This window comes from Phragmites australis, chromosome 18 (assembly GCF_958298935.1).
Source record: "Phragmites australis chromosome 18, lpPhrAust1.1, whole genome shotgun sequence".
NCBI classification, from domain to species: domain Eukaryota; kingdom Viridiplantae; phylum Streptophyta; class Magnoliopsida; order Poales; family Poaceae; genus Phragmites; species Phragmites australis.
The window spans coordinates 26695146-26713237 of NC_084938.1; the positions used below are offsets into that span (position 1 = coordinate 26695146).

The window sequence follows — 18092 nt, forward strand, 5'->3', positions numbered from 1 at the left end:
AAGTGCGATCGAGATTCGAGAGGAGTGGACGCGTGCTGGCGTATTTAAAGTGCGCGGGGAGATGGATCAACTGGCACGAAAATTGCAATAGCTCTTGCAGACGCATGTTTTATTAGAACTATTTATTTACATTAAAATTGCTAAAGAGTAGATGAAAAAATTACAGAGTAAGTAAAAGAATCAATATATTGATATATATCAGATGAGAAAGAGATGAACAGATAAGATAGTTTGTAAGTGTGCAAGTATGCGGAGTTACATTTCTCATGCGTGCAAGCGAGTGTGTGTGAACGGATGGACCGGCGAGTGGGATTCTTGGTGTTTTGCTTTCTTCAGCGTGACACCTTGGCTCTTGCACGAGCCATCCACTCAAGTCTTGGCGATTTTTGTTTTCTTTTTGAGAGAGGAATTCTTGGCGAATTCATTAGGCATAACTACCTACGCACGATTTTCAGGAGCAGTAAAAGTAACTGCCATGGTCTCCCATGTTCAAGAAGAAAAGAGTAACTGCAAGTCTGCAACTGCGGAACAGAGTATTGATGTCCGGTTAAAACTTAAAACAGAAATGCTCCTTAAAAGTTATTCCATGCCGTGTTTTGCATGGAGGACAGATAGTTAAGTAGTAAGAATTTTCCTAGCGGTGGTAGTGTTGTGGTGTGACTGTGACGCGTGCATTCAGTCAGAAGTCAGAACAGTTTCTATTCCATCCATGCCACACGGTCAACCACTGAAATCTGGTCTAACAGTGATAGTAGTAAATGCTAGTAGTAAAATTAAGATATCATGTTCATTATTCAATTAGACCATATTGGTGTACATTATTCTTTTATATCATAAGTACAGTATTTCCCATAACCACATAAAAAATACATTTTTTTGTTTTTAATATCCATGGGTGACGAGAGGTGAAGGCTATGCACCACCATTTGGAGTTCGTGATTACAATGCATTAAGCAAACAAACTTTATAAGTTGCTACGTCTAGAATGTTGGAGCAGAAAGAAAGATATATACATTGTCGCGCAAAAAGAACCATAGCGGTTAGCCGACTCCAGCAGAGTCACCATCCTAGCCGCATCTGCTACAGTGTTGATTTGTTGCTGTCCGACAAGCGAGGTAGCGTTCCAGCAAAAATCTATCAAAGCTACAGTGCTGCTACAAGCGGATACAAGGAAGCGGCTGCAAATTTATGGATGGAAACATGTGACCATAATACTGTTTATAGAGAATGAATATGAATCGGTTGAGAGTGAGAGTAATTAAAGATAAAAAATAGATAGTTGTTGGAGATAAAAAAATATAAGTATTATAATAGTGTTGAATGCGGTAATATTATTATAGAAAATTAATTTTTAAAATATCTGTTGAAGATAGCATTAGCTAGTGCCGCATGTAACGTTGCAATTCAAACAGCATAACCATTGTCTCTTCCTGCAAAACACAGCGACCCCAGTTTCCTAAACTGAACTGCAATATCTTCACACTACACTGTCGGCAACCAGAATTTAACCTCAGAATTCGACGAGGTAGGGCATTCGCCTGAGGCTAACATTTTGCCGCTCCTTGATAGGGACAAAACGAGTTCAGTCGTGTAGCATGTCGTTGCATGGGATGCTATGATCAACTCTGTTTTGGACTTCAGACTTCGGTGTGGGCTCTGCTTGTCAGCATCCAAGTACTCCACACGTCTAGGCATCTCGCACACGGCTTCTTGAACATGCAGCCTTTCTTGGGTTCAGACGTGCACCGGCGGCGGCGGCAAAGGACTCCCCAGCTCGGAAAACAGAAGTGGGAAACGGACATGCGTCCATGCTCATCGACCTGATCGCTTAGTTTTCTCGGACTCTGAGAGTATCGTATCGTCTGCTCGCGTCTTTTCTTGCAGGAACAAGGCTTCGAGTAGCACGGCATGGCGCGTGCGAGGCAGCATGGGGCCGGCACTTGTCTGGCTCCTCAAGAACTGAACATTCCGACCCTTGAAAAAATGGAGACCGAACGTCAGCTCAAGCGTTCACATTTCTATTTTTTGAGGGACAAGTGCTGTGCCCAGCTTCGAGTTCAATTTGGGTGGCTTTATGCTTAGTTCCGTATATGTAATCTCGAGAAGGGAAAAAAAGAAAAGGATTTTTTGCTCTCTTAGTGCGTAAGATAGTGCTGGAGTCACTGAATTGCTTCAGACCTTCAGTGGCCTGTCGTGTCGGCACTTTGTAGTGTGTTTTTTGTTTGTTGCGGCACTAGTTTGGTGCATCAATTAATTGTAGCCTAAATCGTGTTATGCGCTTGTTAGTTCATTATATCGTTTATAGATAAGCCATTCACACACACACACAAATATATATATATATATATATATATATATATAGAGAGAGAGAGAGAGAGAGAGAGAGAGAGAGAGAGAGAGAGAGAGAGAGAGAGAGAGAGAGAGAGAGAGAGTGAGAGAGAGAGATTTGACAGAACAGCCTATATAGAAAATGATTCAACATTCGTGTTTGCCTAAGGTTGACAAGCTTTAACTACCGAATTTCGCTGCACTATACTACTGCTTCCAGTCTTCAGTCTTCCCATCTGTGGTCCTTCACAACCTATCACCACTTCGTTCTTCTTTTCCCATAGAGAGTAGACCAAATGGTGAAGATTGCCAGATCTTCTGAGGCTAGCTCGCTGAACTTCATTTCAGAGTTCAGACTTCCATTGGAAGAAGTAAGCTGTCGTCAGTACGGATATGCATGGCCGCCATTACTAGCCGTAGGATGGATCGGTCTTTAGTCTCCACATATGTAGGAGCAAAGGTCATACTCCTATCGTGCAGCAGTACCAAGCAGTTGAGTGCAAGTAACGTGGCTGATACCTTTGGAAGTTGCATAGACACAATGAATGAATCCTCCAAGACCATCGATTTCTAACTTCTAAGATGGCAAGGGAAACAAGGAACGAAAAGAATGATGCTCCGCTTGACAACTTATCCTGACGAATCATGTAGGAGTGCTTCTCTTCTCTTCTGAAGCAAGCTGGTAACGGAAAAAGGGCAAGATTCTTGCCATCTTCGAGATGTTTAGAATGATTGCCATATAGGAGATGGCAGCGTCGCTGCTCGCTGGCCTCTTTTGACATTGGAGCGGCAATTGTCCCATCTTCTAAACTGAGCTCTGAATGATCTCGCATCTCTGGTACTTTTTTTTGGCATCTCTATTACTCCGTAACAGAGATGCTCACCAAAAAATAAAAAAAAGAGGCCAGCGAGACGAAGTCGGTTTAGACTATTGGACATCTTTGGTACTCTGTGTGAGACGAGATAGACTATTGGATAGGCTGCTGCTGACGGTGAGGCGGTGGAGGAGTAGGACCACACAGATAGACTTGATAGCACGGGACACACAACGATCTTTTTTATTTTTATATTTTTTAAATCCGAAAACTGCAAATATATGCATATGTTTGGAAATTTCGCTACTTTATACTCCTACCGAGCGACAAGTTACTTGTCATCTTTTCAACGGGCGATAGGTTAAAAAAATAAAAAATACTACATTTCAATGCTCTCAAAATTCAAAACGCTATCAAAATAGTCATAAAAAATTTAAAAAAATTGTGGTGTACAGGATACTATTATGTAGATCTTCAAAAAATTTAGACAAAAATATTACCTGTAAAATGAAAAAAAAAAGAGACAAATTTCAGGGATGACCTGTAAAATGAGAAATAAAAAAAAATCCACGCACGGCTAGCAAGACTAGGCCGCAAAGCCCAACTAAAGCAATTTCGCCTCGTTTTGCCCCCACTTTTCGGCCCAGATCAGGCTCTAACCTGACTGAGCTGCTAAGGCCAATAGTAACCGACTTCGTCTCGTTTACAACCACCTTTCAGCCCAAACCAAGCTCGTCCGCCGAAGGATGATGGTGGACAGTTTCGGCCCACATCATCCCAACGAGAAGTATAGCCCGGCCCGTGGGTTTTCTGAAATGGGCCTTCTTAGCCCAAATCGTCGAGAGGTTAATTTGACTTGACATGAAACGGTCTTGCGTTTTTGCACATCCCCCCCTCCCCAGATGTGTCTTTTTCTAATCTCCTGATTATCCCGTCAGTCCTGCTTAGTAGATTAGTTTTTAAAAACATAAGTATAACATGCAGTACCTGTATATACTTACATAATATCTACTGAAGACCGAAAATACAGAGTTTAAAGATGAAGTCATTGTAAACTATAAACATCTCGTTGTGGACGGGTATGTCACTTATCATTGAAAAAATTTCATTTTAGTAAGACATAAGTAGCAAATATGGGATTTGGTGCCTGATGGATAGCGAGTATAACCATCTTTATTAACCATATTAGTTAATGTGGCTTACGTGCCGGTCTCTTCTAGCCGATTAAACTATATATTTGTGCAGTTGTGTAGCGGTTGGGTCTGTTTAAGTTAGATTACGATTGTTTCTTCCTAATTTTATAGAAAAGATCCAATAACTCCCTTTCACATCGATGCGTTCAAACAAATGGCAATATTTTGGATTGAATTTTATATTTCCCTGATCCTATCCACAATGTCAAAAAGTTCCAAATAGCATGTGATTGTTTATAGGAGCGGATCTAGCCTAAAAATTTAAGCAGAGCATGATCATGTGTCTAGTTGGACCTCTCTTGCCTCAGGCTCCGCCTCTAATTGTTCCAAGTCGTTGTTTATTCCTCTGGATCTAATCCCTCCCCCACAAAGAAACATTAATGTGCTATTAATACATGATTACATTCTACTGACAACTAGTAGTGCTTGAGCCGCGAGGAATAAAAAAAATACCGCCGTATAATTTGATTTTCCTTTAGGAGCATGGTTGTTAGTATTTAAGCACTGATTTATCTCGTGCTGCTTTTTTAGCATCATATTAATTGTTTGAACGCATGTATCTAAAAAAGCCACTGTTTCTAGAGGAGGCAAAGGGGTGCATCTTTTTTGCATCACATTATTTTTTTTTAAACGGATGCATCTAAAAAAATTCACTCTCTCTGAAGGAGGCAACGGGGAAAAGTTTGTTCTTATCACTAGTCATATTGAATTTTGGTTTTGCTACCAACTTTCTCACATGTACAAGGCCATTAGCTCCACACAAAAAAAATATATAAAACTGTCTGGTACTGCACGAGTTGGCGAACTGAGCAACAACTAAAAGGAAATTGTACTCCATCAAGACTGCATGAGTTGGTGAACTGAGCATAGGGTCACTGTGGTGTAACTTCCTCACCGAGTTTCAGTCTAGGCTCACGAATACTCATATTTATTTAAATTAAATTTTAAAAGAAATAATATGTATATATGATATGTTTAGTGATCAAAGAGTGAGTGGATTGGTCTTAAAAAAGGACTGCATGAGTTGTTCAACAGCCCACAATCATGATCCCTGCATTTTAACCCTGCAGGGACATTAACTGCAAAGGAGAGAAACAAAATACCTTAAATGAGCTGCAGATTTGCTGCTACACAAAAAAATGACAACAAAAATCCAAGAAAACCAAAATGGACCAGCAACATCAACGCCAGGAAGGAAATCAGAATCACCCATCATATGCCAACGAGCCTATGGCTCGGTGGTAGCGTTGGGAGTGCCAGCTTATCCACCAAGTTCGATCCTAAGAATCAACGCTTGGGTGCCGTATAGAGTATTTTCTCAGTAAAGTTTAGGATTAGTCTAGGTTAAATTAAGATACACATACGTATATATGTTCAATGATACTGTATATTTTCATAGATTGAAGATCTTGTGTATCCCAATTCCTTTAATAATATGTATAAACATGCACATATATACAGTTTTAATATAAATATAGAGTACATGAGTCATATGAATACTGGTTGTACCTTTAAAAAAATCTACCTATCATATTCCCCGCTCTACAAGGAAATGTTCCTCCCACTCATAAAAAAGAGAAACGTCCTCCTCCTGCGGCCCCATTTCCACCAGATTCCCTGAGCCAATCCTTCCTGAACCATGCACCCCCTCCGCACCGTGCCGTTCGGTCCTTCACCAGGTCTACATAAACCGACTCCACGCGGCCTCCCTCCCCCACCCAAACCCCACTCTCCTCCTCCTCCTCCTCCTCCCCGTGTCAAAACCTCCGAGCCCCCTAAGCGATCGCCAGCTCAACTCGCCGGAGAGTCGCAGGCCGATGGATGGCGTGATGGACTCGGCGGTCGGGCCCCACTTCAGCGGGCTCCGCCTCGACTCGCGCCGCTTCTCCTCCTCCTCGCTCCCGCCCTCCCCCTCCAACGGCAACGGCGCGGCCGACGGGTTCGCCTCCCCCAAAGCGGACGGGACCAGGCGGCCCTTCGTGATAGGTACGACGCGGTCGATTGGCTTGGCTCTCCCGCTTGGAATTTTCTGTTTGTCCTGGTCCTAGCTTGTTTTGGACTTCTCGCCGGGGGGTTTTGGTGGTGGTTTTGAAGGGGTGACTGGAGGGACAGCGTCGGGGAAGAAGACGGTGTGCGACATGATCATCCAGCAGCTGCACGACCACCGCGTCGTGCTCGTCAACCAGGTGCGGTTTGTGCTGCTCTTCCGATTTCTTATTTTAATATCTTCTGTGTTGTAAGCTTCGTCTCCTTTGGTCCTGTACTGCGGCTGCGCTATCGAAATGTTTGTGTAGTGAACTATATACCTTTGCGTGCTTTTGTGTACCTAATTTATTCAATCAGAGGTTTCGTTGTAGCAGTTAGGAATTGTGTACTTTGTCGATAGTGCAAATTTCTTGTTCCATATGAGAATTGCAGTCATTGGTGCGTTAGAACACTCTTGATTTGGGAGCTTGGGTACGTTATTTGTTGTGTTAACTTAGAGTGAGCTTGGGTGACCGTTAAAGCATATCATCGCATCTTCACAGTTTTTGTTATGCTGGCACTTGCATGAAATGGCGAGGTGCTTTGTCACTAGGAAGTAACCTAGCAGAACATCACCTGATGCAGTAGGTAAAATGACGTGCCTCGAGAACTAACCTGACAGTTCCTGTTAAATGTAGCTTGAGTCTATTGGATGCATCCTAAATCTTGTGAAGTGTTTCCACACCCTATGTTTGAATTGTTATTTTTGGTGTTCACATGGAGAAACCATTTAAGTTTCTTTCAGGCAAGTAGGTGATTTGTTTTTGTATGTAAACTGTCAAAATAAGGTGAAACTCATTGTGAACAGCCTGTTTTATGAAGCAGCATGAATTCATTTATACTTTATTTGCAATGCATTTGCTCGAATCATTGTCTACATGGTGAGGAAGATAGAAAAATGTTACTTCGGGAAATAGCGTGAAAAGTCACATCTGCATTCAGTCATTTTTGCTGTGTTTTCCAAGGGATAAGCGGTACTTTCTCTTGTTCTATTGGTTGAATGTTGTTCCAAATGCTTGCAAGTTGCAAACCTCTGGAGGCAGCTTGCAAGTTGCAAAGCTCAGTACGTACTCTAAATAGTACCTAATCATGGACAGCATTATTTCAGAGGATTCCGACAGCCATTACAATTCAATCTGGCTATTGTTTTGCAGGATTCATTCTACTGTGGTTTAACTGAGGAACAGTCTGAGCATGTGCAAGACTACAACTTCGATCACCCTGGTACTTGATTTGCAAGTGATATGAAAGTATATGCTGTTTTTAGTCTTAAGTTTTGTGTTCACTTTAGCTGAGTTTTGTGTTCTTTCTTTTGCAGATGCATTTGATACAGATCAACTTCTGGAGTGCATGGGAAAGCTAAAAAGTGGGCAATCTGTGAACATTCCTATATATAATTTTAAGAACCACCGACGATGCTCTGAAAGCTTTAGAAAGGTAGTATTGCGTAATCAACCATTGATGTGAAGAGGATGGTTCCCTTATCATCTATGATCTAATTTGCATAAGTTTGTATACAAAGGCTTTGTGTAAATTACCGAGATGAGATAAAATCAGTGACACGCCATGCTGGTATTTTTTGCGAGTGAAGACTTAATATCTGTTACAGAAGCTTTCTTCATATTTTTGGAGGGGTTATTGTAGTTTTCTGTTTTTGTCATTTCCTATTCTAGACATTGGCGCCAACCTATTGAATTTATAAGTTGGTAATTACTATGACACACTGTGTAGTCCTCGTTTCAAATGAGCTACATATAATAAAAGATTAGTGGAAGTAGAAATCCACGATGCTTTTGTGGTGGATCATATGCAATATACGAGGGCATGATACATATAAGAAACGTCAAACGTGTGATGCTTCCTCGATCTGCATAACACTGACCATTTCCAAAGACATTGAGATCTCATGCTCCAACCCTCACTCCTCCAATGTAATAAAGCATGTGAGCTTGTTTTGAATATGGATGCTATTTATTTTTCATTACCGTGTTATTCATGCTCTATTTGCTAGCTTTCTTTAATGCGACTGGGCCCAAATGAATTATGATTTGATTTTGTCTTAAAACTATTATTATGGCTAAGATCACTGATCATTTTTTTGTTAGGTTAATGCATCAGATGTCATCATTTTGGAGGGCATTTTAGTTTTCCATGATCAAAGGGTTCGTGATTTGATGGACATGAAAATTTTTGTTGACACAGGTTCATCACTCTTCTCTTTGTTAGATATGTGATTATCAGCATCACGTTAACAATTTGAAGACAGTACATCCTCTAGAGTGTGTTGCAACTTTAATTGGTTGGTCATATGTTTAGCCAATCATTGATAATATACCATTATCTGCTGTCCTTTCGAACATCCATGTAGATGCTGATACTAGGCTTGCCCGGCGTATAAGGCGTGACACAGTTGAAAGAGGTAGAGATGTTACCTCGGTGCTTGAGCAGGTATTCAAACACTGAGTCTTAGTGTTCCGCTTTTTTTCATTTTAAAATTACGTTATTTGAATACATTATAAATATCTCCATGCTTTCATGCTTGCAAAACATATAAAATATGACACTTTCTAATATGAGTTTCCATTGAAATAATTAGTACGGGAGGTTTGTGAAGCCTGCATTCGATGATTTTGTCCTGCCTTCCAAGAAATATGCTGATGTGATCATACCAAGAGGGGGAGATAACCATGTTGCAATTGATTTAATTGTGCAACATATTCGTACAAAACTTGGTCAGCATGACTTGTGCAAAATTTACCCAAATGTCTTTGTAGTTCACACAACTTTTCAGGTACACTTAATAATGTTCCTCTTAAGCTTTACAATGCTTCTTAGACTTCCAAACTTGTGATGCTTTTGATGATTCATCTGAATAGATACGAGGAATGCATACTCTCATTCGTGACAGGAACATTACTACACCTGACTTTGTTTTCTACTCAGATCGGCTGATTCGTCTGGTAGCGCTCTTGGTTCTTATGACCTCTACTATCTTATCTAATTCAATGGCCAGTTTGAGTAACATAGCTGTTAAATGTGGTTCACTGTATACTAATGCATTATTTGTATGGAAAATTTCTTCTAGGTTGTTGAGCATGGTCTGGGGCATTTGCCATTTACAGAGAAGCAGATTGTTACACCAACAGGTATATCATTGCCTCCCTTTTGTCATGTGTCCTTTTTCTTTTTGTAATTTACCATATAGGAAATTCTTTGGCATAATTTAGTCAGAATAACTGTGTTCCTTGCTTCAAATTAGCTCTCTAACACAGGTAGATATGGTTTACAAGATAGTTTTTAATAAAGGGAAGGAACATGTTTTGGCAACATTGGCTCTATAAGATTGTAAGAGCATGGCATTTGCTATTTTCTATTCGAATTTGTGGTCTTGCCCAGAACCATTAAGATCCAATATCTGTTCTGCTGATGACCATTTCTGATAGTTTTGCAATAAACAATTGAGGCGGTTCGCTGTTCATTTACAGCTTATGCGTTTCCCTACAAAATATAAAATTTGATGGTTGAAAAAGCTGGAACTCCCCCCTTTGTAATGTAACAACCTGTTTTCCTTGTCATCGCCTACCAGAGTTTATGTGGAGATATGGTAGCTTATCCCCTCTAAGTCGAATATACAGATTGTATTTCTTAAGCTGTACAGCATCGTGGAATCTGTTTGGCTTTGTCAAATCTGCATTGGTGAAAGAAATCTTCTGGAAGCCCTGGGACTTCCTAAAATATTATTGTTTGATTGTTCTGTCTTCTTTATAATACTGTCCATTTCTTCCAGTACAACCGTCTCTACTTTCATATTTCAGGATAGAATAAACTATAAAAAATTTGCAAGCTATTGCATCATGACCGTTTGTTCTTTGTCCAGGATCTGTTTATATGGGAGTTGACTTCTGCAAGAAGCTCTGTGGAGTGTCAGTTGTTCGAAGGTAAGCCTAAAGTGTTTTTCTAGAAGAAATTTTGGTAGTATAAAAGGCAAAAGTGCTATAGCATCATCTATAGTTTCCAGTTTAGTTCATCTGGTTCAACACAACCTTAATATATTGCATTTCATCAGCTCTTGTTGGATGTTTCTACAGACACTATTTGAGATATACCAGTGTTTCAAATCCAGGTTTTCTAACCTGGAATGCACAGGAAGCAAATCATGATTAAAACTTTCATTCTTTTGCTTAAGCATAGCATTTTGCTTTCTTACATTCAATTTTCTTTCAAAGTTGATTATTCATGTCCGGACTGCATAGCTACAACTTCTGCTCTATTTTACCTAGTATGTTATTAGTCACTCATAACAGTTTAACAATGTGTATCAATATGTATTTATTATACTGGTTAGTTAAAGTTATGGTTGTGCCTTCACGTTCTTTCCCTTTTTTGTTTTTTCTAGTTATATGTTTGAAGCAAATCATGATTCAAAACTTTATTCTTTTGCTTAAGCTCATTTTGCTTTCTTACATTCTATTTTCTTTCAAAGTTGATTATTCATGTCGGATTGCATAGCTATAACTTCTGCTCTATTTTAACTAGTATGTTATTTGTCGCTCTTAACAGTTTAACAATGTGTATCAATATGTATTTATTATACTGGTTAGTTAAAGTTATAATTGTGCCTTTGCGTTCTTTCCCTTTTTGTTTTTTTCTAGTTATATGTTTGCAACAAAAACACTTGTAATAGGTTAACACCTTTATCTCTTCTTTTGCACATTAAATTGATATATCTGCAGTGGTGAGAGCATGGAGAATGCGTTGCGTGCTTGTTGTAAGGGGATAAAAATTGGTAAAATTCTAATACATCGGGTCGGAGATAATGGACAACAAGTAAGGTTTCATGACATATAGTTTCCTTGAAAAGTTAATGAAAATAACTCAGCCCACAGTATTATTAACAACCTAATTTATTTTCTGTATCCAGCTCATATACCATAAGCTGCCCATGGATATTGCTGAACGTCATGTTTTGCTTTTGGATCCTGTGCTTGGTACAGGTTAGTGTTGCATATCCGCTCTTCCATTTTTTATCTCTTTTTGTGTACTTATTGGAATTACGGACTGATATGTGCTGGTTATTTAGCTAGTGACAATTGCTTCCCTGCCCAGACATTTAGCTATTGATTGATGTTATGTCGTCGTTTCTGCAGGTAACTCGGCTAATCAAGCTATCGAACTTCTTATTAGAAAAGGAGTTCCTGAGGACCAGATCATTTTTCTCAATCTCATCTCGGTAAAGTTATCTAGCTCAGTCATAGAATGGATATTCTGCATCTTCCTTACTTTTGGTTAGTTTGTTTATAGCTTTTTCATAAACAGGCCCCTGAAGGAGTTCATTGTGTCTGCAAGCGATTCCCTCGTTTGAAGATTGTAACCTCAGAGATTGATGTCGGGTTGAATGAAGAATATCGGGTCATTCCAGGACTGGGAGAGTATGGTGATCGCTACTTCGGCACAGACTAGTTGATGATTGGTACTGCGGTCATTGGCAGTGTGAATAGTCGAATTAGAGCTAACATTACCGTGACAGATATCCTTGTGTTTGACTGGTTATGGTATACTCGAAGCAAACGTGGAAAGGTTTCTGTGAAATGTGTGACTTAACCCAGCTTGCGGGCTCCCGGAAGATGCCGTGCGATCCCAGCTCTGATTGAACTGGGTTTCAAACGAAACTCAAAAGAGAGTGGCAAGGATCATGGTTTACAATTGCGTACTTTTGCTGTCTTGTATCGTATGCTGGATTTCTCTCATTTTTCCCTCTCCGTGGCTATATTGTACTGGTGAAGTGGTGATGCATAGTTTGCATTTTTGAAATTTTTCCTTAATTTTATGTACATAGGTGTGCAGTTGAGCATTGCTGATCGCTCAATCCCTTCTAAGCTAGTGCTGTTTCGTCAGACGAACTTCGTCTCTGTTTAACTTTATGTTGTTTGCGCACTGCTGCTGCTATGCGCACGAAATGCTGTTCCGGGAAGAGCTGAGCACTTTCGTCTAGCTTTGTACCAGTGCCGTCTGCCTGGCGCGATGAGGTGTGCACGGCTGGTGGAGCAGCGCGGCGGGGCACGAGCCGCCCACGAGACGCGGAGCGGCGCCGCCGCGGCTGGTGCACACGGCACAGGAGGCTTAAGCTGGTGCACGCGCACGAACGCCCGGGTCCGCCCCGCCGGCTGCCGGTGCCGCCACTGGCTATCCTCGTCCGTGACCGCACGCGGTCGCCGGTCGGTGGAGGAGCTTCAGATCGTACTTTTTCATCCTGATTAGGCGAACCAGTGATCTCAGGGCCTGTTCGGTTCTTGACTTCAAAAAACCGAGCTAAAATTTAGTCACGCCTAAGAATTTTAGCTTTTATTTGGATTAAGGCCTTAAAAAAATGACCGGTCAAAATTTTTAAATAGCAAAGCTAAGCAAGATTTTAATGTTTAAAATAGCCATCTTGAATTTTGGCCGGTCAAAATTTTAGCTCGATCTTAAACCAAATACTATTTTAGTTGCCCTGATTTTAGCATGACTACACTTTTAAGATGACCAAATTTTAGTGGCTTCTTGGGGCGAAAACCTAACAGCTTTGCCAGCAGCCCATCTAACCAGCTATTACGCTGAAATGAGCCCAGTCCATTACGGCACGGGAGTTGACGAACCGAGGACGGCGCCACAACCCTGCTCGTGGACGTAGGAGGCGTCTCGTTGGCGTTGGACTGGCGCGTCGGCGCCGCCCTCTAACGAGCCGTCACCGTCGGCCGCCGGCACGCCGCTGCGCTACTCCACCCTCACCGACGCCGTTGGCCACAGCAGCAGCTCAGAGCCGAGCGCTCCTCCTTAATCCGCCTTGGTATCCTCTTAACACAATGCCATCTGCATCCATTTTCAAATTACAAGTCTGAAAGGGCTTAGGTAGATTCATGTTATTCGCAAGTTTAATCGATCCTGATGCTTAGATAGGCGTTTCTTTTCTTCATGCGTGATGGGTTTTTTTTCTTTTTCAAACTTCCCGTGGCAAGTAAAATGGTTAGTACTCAAAATAAGTGTATTTGGACATAGCCGCGGTCCTCCAAAATATAACTTTAATTATTATTTTTTGTTGTAATATATTGATAAAACATATCAAAAGTATATTATTATGAAAATAAGTCAAGATAAATCTATTCGTATCATTTTCAAATATCCAAAGTCATACATAAAAAATAATTTATAGCTAAAATTTAAAACAGTTGATTGCACGTAACTTAAAATAACACTTATTTATAATCAGGAAGAGTAAAAGATCTCCATCGGTGGAGCAGATAGTACAAACTCAGTAGCCATTGGGATTAGTGATGCCCCTTTTTACTGCTAGAAATTCTACAGGACATCCAAAGGAATGGGGAAAAACTAGAAATTATTGTCCAAAAGAAAACGATACTCATTTACTCCATTCTTTAAGAATAAGTTGTTAGAAATAAAGACACAAAAGTAATAGATCTACTGTACTGAAATGATGTATGTGACATCGCAAATAACACAGGAGGTATGATATTTGTTAACAAAGTTCGACCGAAGCCTATATCTTAAAGGCATGACTATAAATACTTCTCCCCATAGTTGCAATACCAATCACTCCGAGGTTCCGACAGAACCGCCACCTCTCACATGCGAGACCGTCGCTATATCGTTAGGGGTGACAATTTATCTTGATTACCCGTTTAACTGCAGGTAAATATCCAAATAGGGTAGGGTAGGGGTAATAAATGATATCATAGGTATATTCGTGGATAAAAAAAATACTATATGATGGGTAAACGGATACGGGTATGGATAAGGCATACCCATACCCGCGAAATTTGTGCAACCGCTATATAAATATCTCACTTTCAAGCATTAACATTCTATATCATATAAATATCCTGCCCCGACCCACCCCGTCGTGCTGCCACCGCACCTTCTCGCCGTAGCCTCCCTGCGTCGCACTGCCCCGGCCCGCCCCGTCTCGCCGCTGCCACCTTATGCCTCCTCACGCCACCCTGCAGCGTTGCCCCGCCCCGACCCACCCCACTACCCTGTCTCGCTGCCGTCACCGCCACGCCGCCCTGTCACACCACGTTGCTGCGCCGCCCCACGGTTAAACAGCTATACTCACGGGCAACAGGTACCCACGGATTATAACAATGACCATCCTCTCATATTTATGAGAACATTAGGTTACACGAGTCCGATACAAACTCTATCTACTTCTAATACAACACCAAATCTAAACGTAACCAACTAGTACACAATATTGGACACAAATATAACATAAGTATCTTCATAAAAGAACACATTAAACTTTGACCTGCACGTCGTTATGCTTATTTAGATTAGCTGTATAAGAACGAAATGGATATATTTGCAAAATACTTACATTATATTATAATTTATATATGTTATAGTATAGTATAGTATATGACCCAAGGCTATGTTACGGAGGCCATATCAATATCCAACATTTCTTTGTGACTGAATAGAGTATTTTAGCGGAGCAAGTTTTCTAAAACTAAATGACGGTCAAATAGATATTTCACAAATGTTTAAAACACAAAAATATTTTCAACCATAAGCATTAAAGTTGCAAGCATTTTCAAATATAACCGGCAATTCGGGAAATTTTGTTCAGGAAACAATCATTGCTGGCTACATTTGCCAAATTGCAAGTGGACGAGTTGTCAGTTAGGAATCAGTTTTTGGCATGTTGTAAAACTCTATATGATGCCCTCCCAAAAAAGTTACCTCAATAGATTCTTTCCCTGGTATTTATCAATAAATCATAGATGCTCACATGGTGCATGTTCATATATATGTATGTATGCATGCATGCATGCATGCATGTATGCATGTATGTGTGTGTGTGTGTGTGTGAATCATAGATCACATATGTGTGTCTGTGTATATATATATGGGAAGTGAACAAAAGTTAACAAAATGTGATCGATGCATTGGCATTGCACAAATTCTATTGCTTGGACGTTCGGACAGCATATTCTTCCCCGTTTCATCACTCACACTTTTCCTCATTTCCTTCTGGATCACAAGTTCTCCAGCCTAAATTTTGATTTGGGGTACATCTAGGCCTTAGAACAAATCTTCAGCGTCTGATTCCAACTCACAGACCTTAACAAGCATCATTAAGCTAAAAATTTTCAAAAAGGAAAGAAATTAAGGCTCAAGATTGTGCTGCCAGGTTTGCCTTCTTGGCTTGGACATCACATGCCTAGCTGGTACCCATCTCATTTTCCAGAAGAGAATGCAGTGAAGTAGTACAAGAAGGAAGTTCAAGATACGGGTTGCCTATTGCCACATAAAAGATGGCACTCTTCTCTGATGAGCCATCCTCTTTCTCTCCTTCTCCTTCTAGGTGCAAGAACATGGCGTGCAGGGCGAGAGGGGACGTGGACAAGCTCCTCCCGGTCATCTCCTTCTTCCTCGGCGCGGCGTTGACGGCGGCATTCGTTTTCCTCGGCGCAACTCTGGATGTGAACTGGCGGCTCTCCGAGCTGGCCGCATGGGGCAATGGAGCTCAGCCGGCGGCCAGAGACGAGGTTAGCGATCTGATCACCACTGCTGTTGCTACTTGTTCCGATGCATTGTTTTTCGTTTGTTAAAGTGCTTGCTGTCACACGAAGATGTAAATCTTGGACGTCGCAGCATTCGATACATGCGTGAGTGGTCATCTTGGTAGATTTCAGAATGCAGGGTAACAGCATGGTTTTAGATTTTACTTCAGGTTTTGTTACCATACTTCTGAGTTCTGACAAACTTCAGCAAGGAATGTTCCCTCCTGGTAATATTTCTAGGGAAATAGGTTCCCTACGGTTTTTTGGCTGTTCCTAGTAATTTTTCCTCTAGGGAACATGGGATAGGATTTCTAGCAGTGGCACGCGTGCACACACATAAGGATTTATTTTGCTAAAACTTTTAGTACACTGTGATGCATAAGGAGGGAACAAGGGAAACCTGAGCATGTACACTGTACTGCAATTTCTTTGGGCTAAATATGATAAAGTTGTGTGGTCCAAAGTTCAGACAGAAAAAATGAAGAATTTACAATTGCTTCGTTTACCTGAGCTTACTTGCTGATGGAATGCAGCTCTTTTTTCCTTACCCGTAACAGAATTAGATCGTGCAATTTGGTTATTCCCTTTCTTCTAAAAGTTTTGTGGAACTACGGTATATTGCGGTATGGCCAGTAGATGAACAATATAGTGGAGGATTCCCTTTCTATCCTAGTTTCGTTGCTATAAGAAGTGGCAACGATGAGCAAATTCATGTCTAATATAATAATGCAAATATCTCTGTGATAATCAATGGAGCCTAGAAATGAAATTGTAGCTAAGCCTCCTGAAGCTTTGTAATATCCAGAGTCCAAAAGCCTTAGAACTTCTGAAGTTGACCACTGGACAGGCAAAGAATATGCAAGCCTGGTTGCGTGGAGACGAGGCATTCTGCATTAATCTGCCAACTCCAATTTCGTTCAACTTCGAATTTCTGTTCAAATTTCGAAGCAAATTTCTGAAGACAGAATGTCCAGGTGAAACCGTTTGCAGAGCTGGCTCAGCTGCTGAAGAACGCATCAATGGAGGACAAGACGGTCATAGTCACGTCCATCAACCAGGCCTACGCCGCGCCGGGCTCCCTCCTGGACCTCTTCCTCGAGAGCTTCCGGCTCGGCGAGGGCACGCCGCGGCTGCTGGACCACGTCCTCATAGTGGCCGTCGACCCCGCCGCGCTCGAGACGTGCCTGTCGGTGCACCGCCACTGCTACCTCCTCCGGCCGGAGGGCGCCGTGGACTACAGCGGCGAGAAGTTCTTCATGACCAAGGACTACCTCGACATGATGTGGGCCAGGAACCGGTTCCAACAGACCATCCTCGAGCTCGGCTTCAACTTCCTCTTCACGGTACGCTTCAGCGTGACAAGTTTATGATCTTTTTTCCGATAAAGAAAGCTTTATTATTTTTATCGTTACATCAAGCTGATAAACGCACAAGAGTCGGATAAACACACATGGTCAAAAGAAAGATTAGGATCCTACGGTGCAATTTACAAGTGGCTTGGCACGGTCGCGTTGTTTTCTTTCAGGACATTGACATCATGTGGTTCCGGAACCCAATGCGGCACATCGCGATCACGTCGGACATCGCCATCGCCAGCGACTACTTCGACGGCGACCCGGACAGCCTGCGCAACCACCCCAACGGCGGCTTCCTGTACGTCAGGTCCATGAACCGGACGATAGAGTTCTACCGGCAATGGCGGATGGCGCGCGACCGGTTCCCGGCGGGGACTAACGAGCAGCAAATCCTGGGGCGGGTGCAGGGCCAGCTGACCCGGCGGCTCGGCGTGCGGCTGCAGTTCCTCGACACGGCGCACTGCGGCGGCTTCTGCCAGCTGAGCGGCGACCTGCGCAGGGTGTCCACGATGCACGCCAACTGCTGCACCGGCCTCGCCAACAAGGTGCACGACCTCAGGAACGTGCTGCAGGACTGGCGGAACTACACGGCGGCGCCACCGGCGGTCAGGCGCCGGGGAGGGTTCCGCTGGACGAAGCCCGGCAAATGCATCCACTGACAGACACGTGAATGCAGCAGCTGTCAGTGCCTGACTCGTGATGCTTTGCATGCGTTTCCTTTTTTGTGAGCAATGGCTGGTTTGGATTCATGTTTGACCAGACATCTATCCCATCACTAATTGGCAATTGTAACAAAAAAGAAGTTATATGAACGTA

At 42.0% G+C, this 18092-nt stretch overlaps 2 protein-coding genes across 3 annotated transcripts; both read left to right on the forward strand.

Annotated features, from left to right (window-relative positions):
• Positions 1-5948: 5948 nt before the first annotated feature.
• On the forward strand, positions 5949-12212 carry LOC133899024 (uridine/cytidine kinase UKL1, chloroplastic-like). The gene is made up of 14 exons (XM_062339912.1): positions 5949-6322; positions 6431-6522; positions 7516-7585; positions 7680-7798; positions 8467-8563; positions 8730-8809; positions 8958-9152; positions 9238-9321; positions 9447-9507; positions 10239-10299; positions 11095-11188; positions 11283-11355; positions 11509-11591; positions 11678-12212. Exons 1-14 carry the CDS (start codon positions 6154-6156, stop codon positions 11819-11821), a joined length of 1422 nt encoding a protein of 473 aa, XP_062195896.1. The 5' UTR covers positions 5949-6153; the 3' UTR covers positions 11822-12212.
• Positions 12213-13002: 790 nt separating this feature from the next.
• On the forward strand, positions 13003-18035 carry LOC133899360 (uncharacterized protein At4g15970-like). Of its 2 annotated transcripts, XM_062340347.1 has the most exons (4): positions 13003-13187; positions 15723-15906; positions 16896-17264; positions 17447-18035. In XM_062340347.1, the coding sequence occupies exons 2-4, from the start codon at positions 15733-15735 to the stop codon at positions 17933-17935; spliced, it is 1032 nt and encodes a 343-aa protein (XP_062196331.1). In that variant the 5' UTR covers positions 13003-13187; positions 15723-15732; the 3' UTR covers positions 17936-18035. The 2 variants fall into 2 exon arrangements, with proteins under 2 accessions (XP_062196331.1, XP_062196330.1); XM_062340346.1 differs by lacking the exon at positions 13003-13187 and having other exon boundaries at positions 15555-15906.
• The last annotated feature ends 57 nt before the right edge of the window (positions 18036-18092 follow it).

What these genes read in the sequence shown, in the direction of transcription:
- LOC133899024 (XM_062339912.1), top strand. Translation starts at nt 6,154, where the DNA reads ATGGATGGCGTGATGGACTCGGCGGTCGGGCCCCACTTCAGCGGGCTC. An exon ending in CTACAACTTCGATCACCCTG is followed by an intron (nt 7,586 to 7,679) that starts GTACTTGATTTG and finishes TTTCTTTTGCAG; the next exon opens with ATGCATTTGATACAGATCAA. An exon ending in GGAGTGTCAGTTGTTCGAAG is followed by an intron (nt 10,300 to 11,094) that starts GTAAGCCTAAAG and finishes ATATATCTGCAG; the next exon opens with TGGTGAGAGCATGGAGAATG.
- LOC133899360 (XM_062340346.1), top strand. Translation starts at nt 15,673, where the DNA reads ATGGCACTCTTCTCTGATGAGCCATCCTCTTTCTCTCCTTCTCCTTCT. An exon ending in AGCCGGCGGCCAGAGACGAG is followed by an intron (nt 15,907 to 16,895) that starts GTTAGCGATCTG and finishes CAGAATGTCCAG; the next exon opens with GTGAAACCGTTTGCAGAGCT. An exon ending in GCTTCAACTTCCTCTTCACG is followed by an intron (nt 17,265 to 17,446) that starts GTACGCTTCAGC and finishes GTTTTCTTTCAG; the next exon opens with GACATTGACATCATGTGGTT.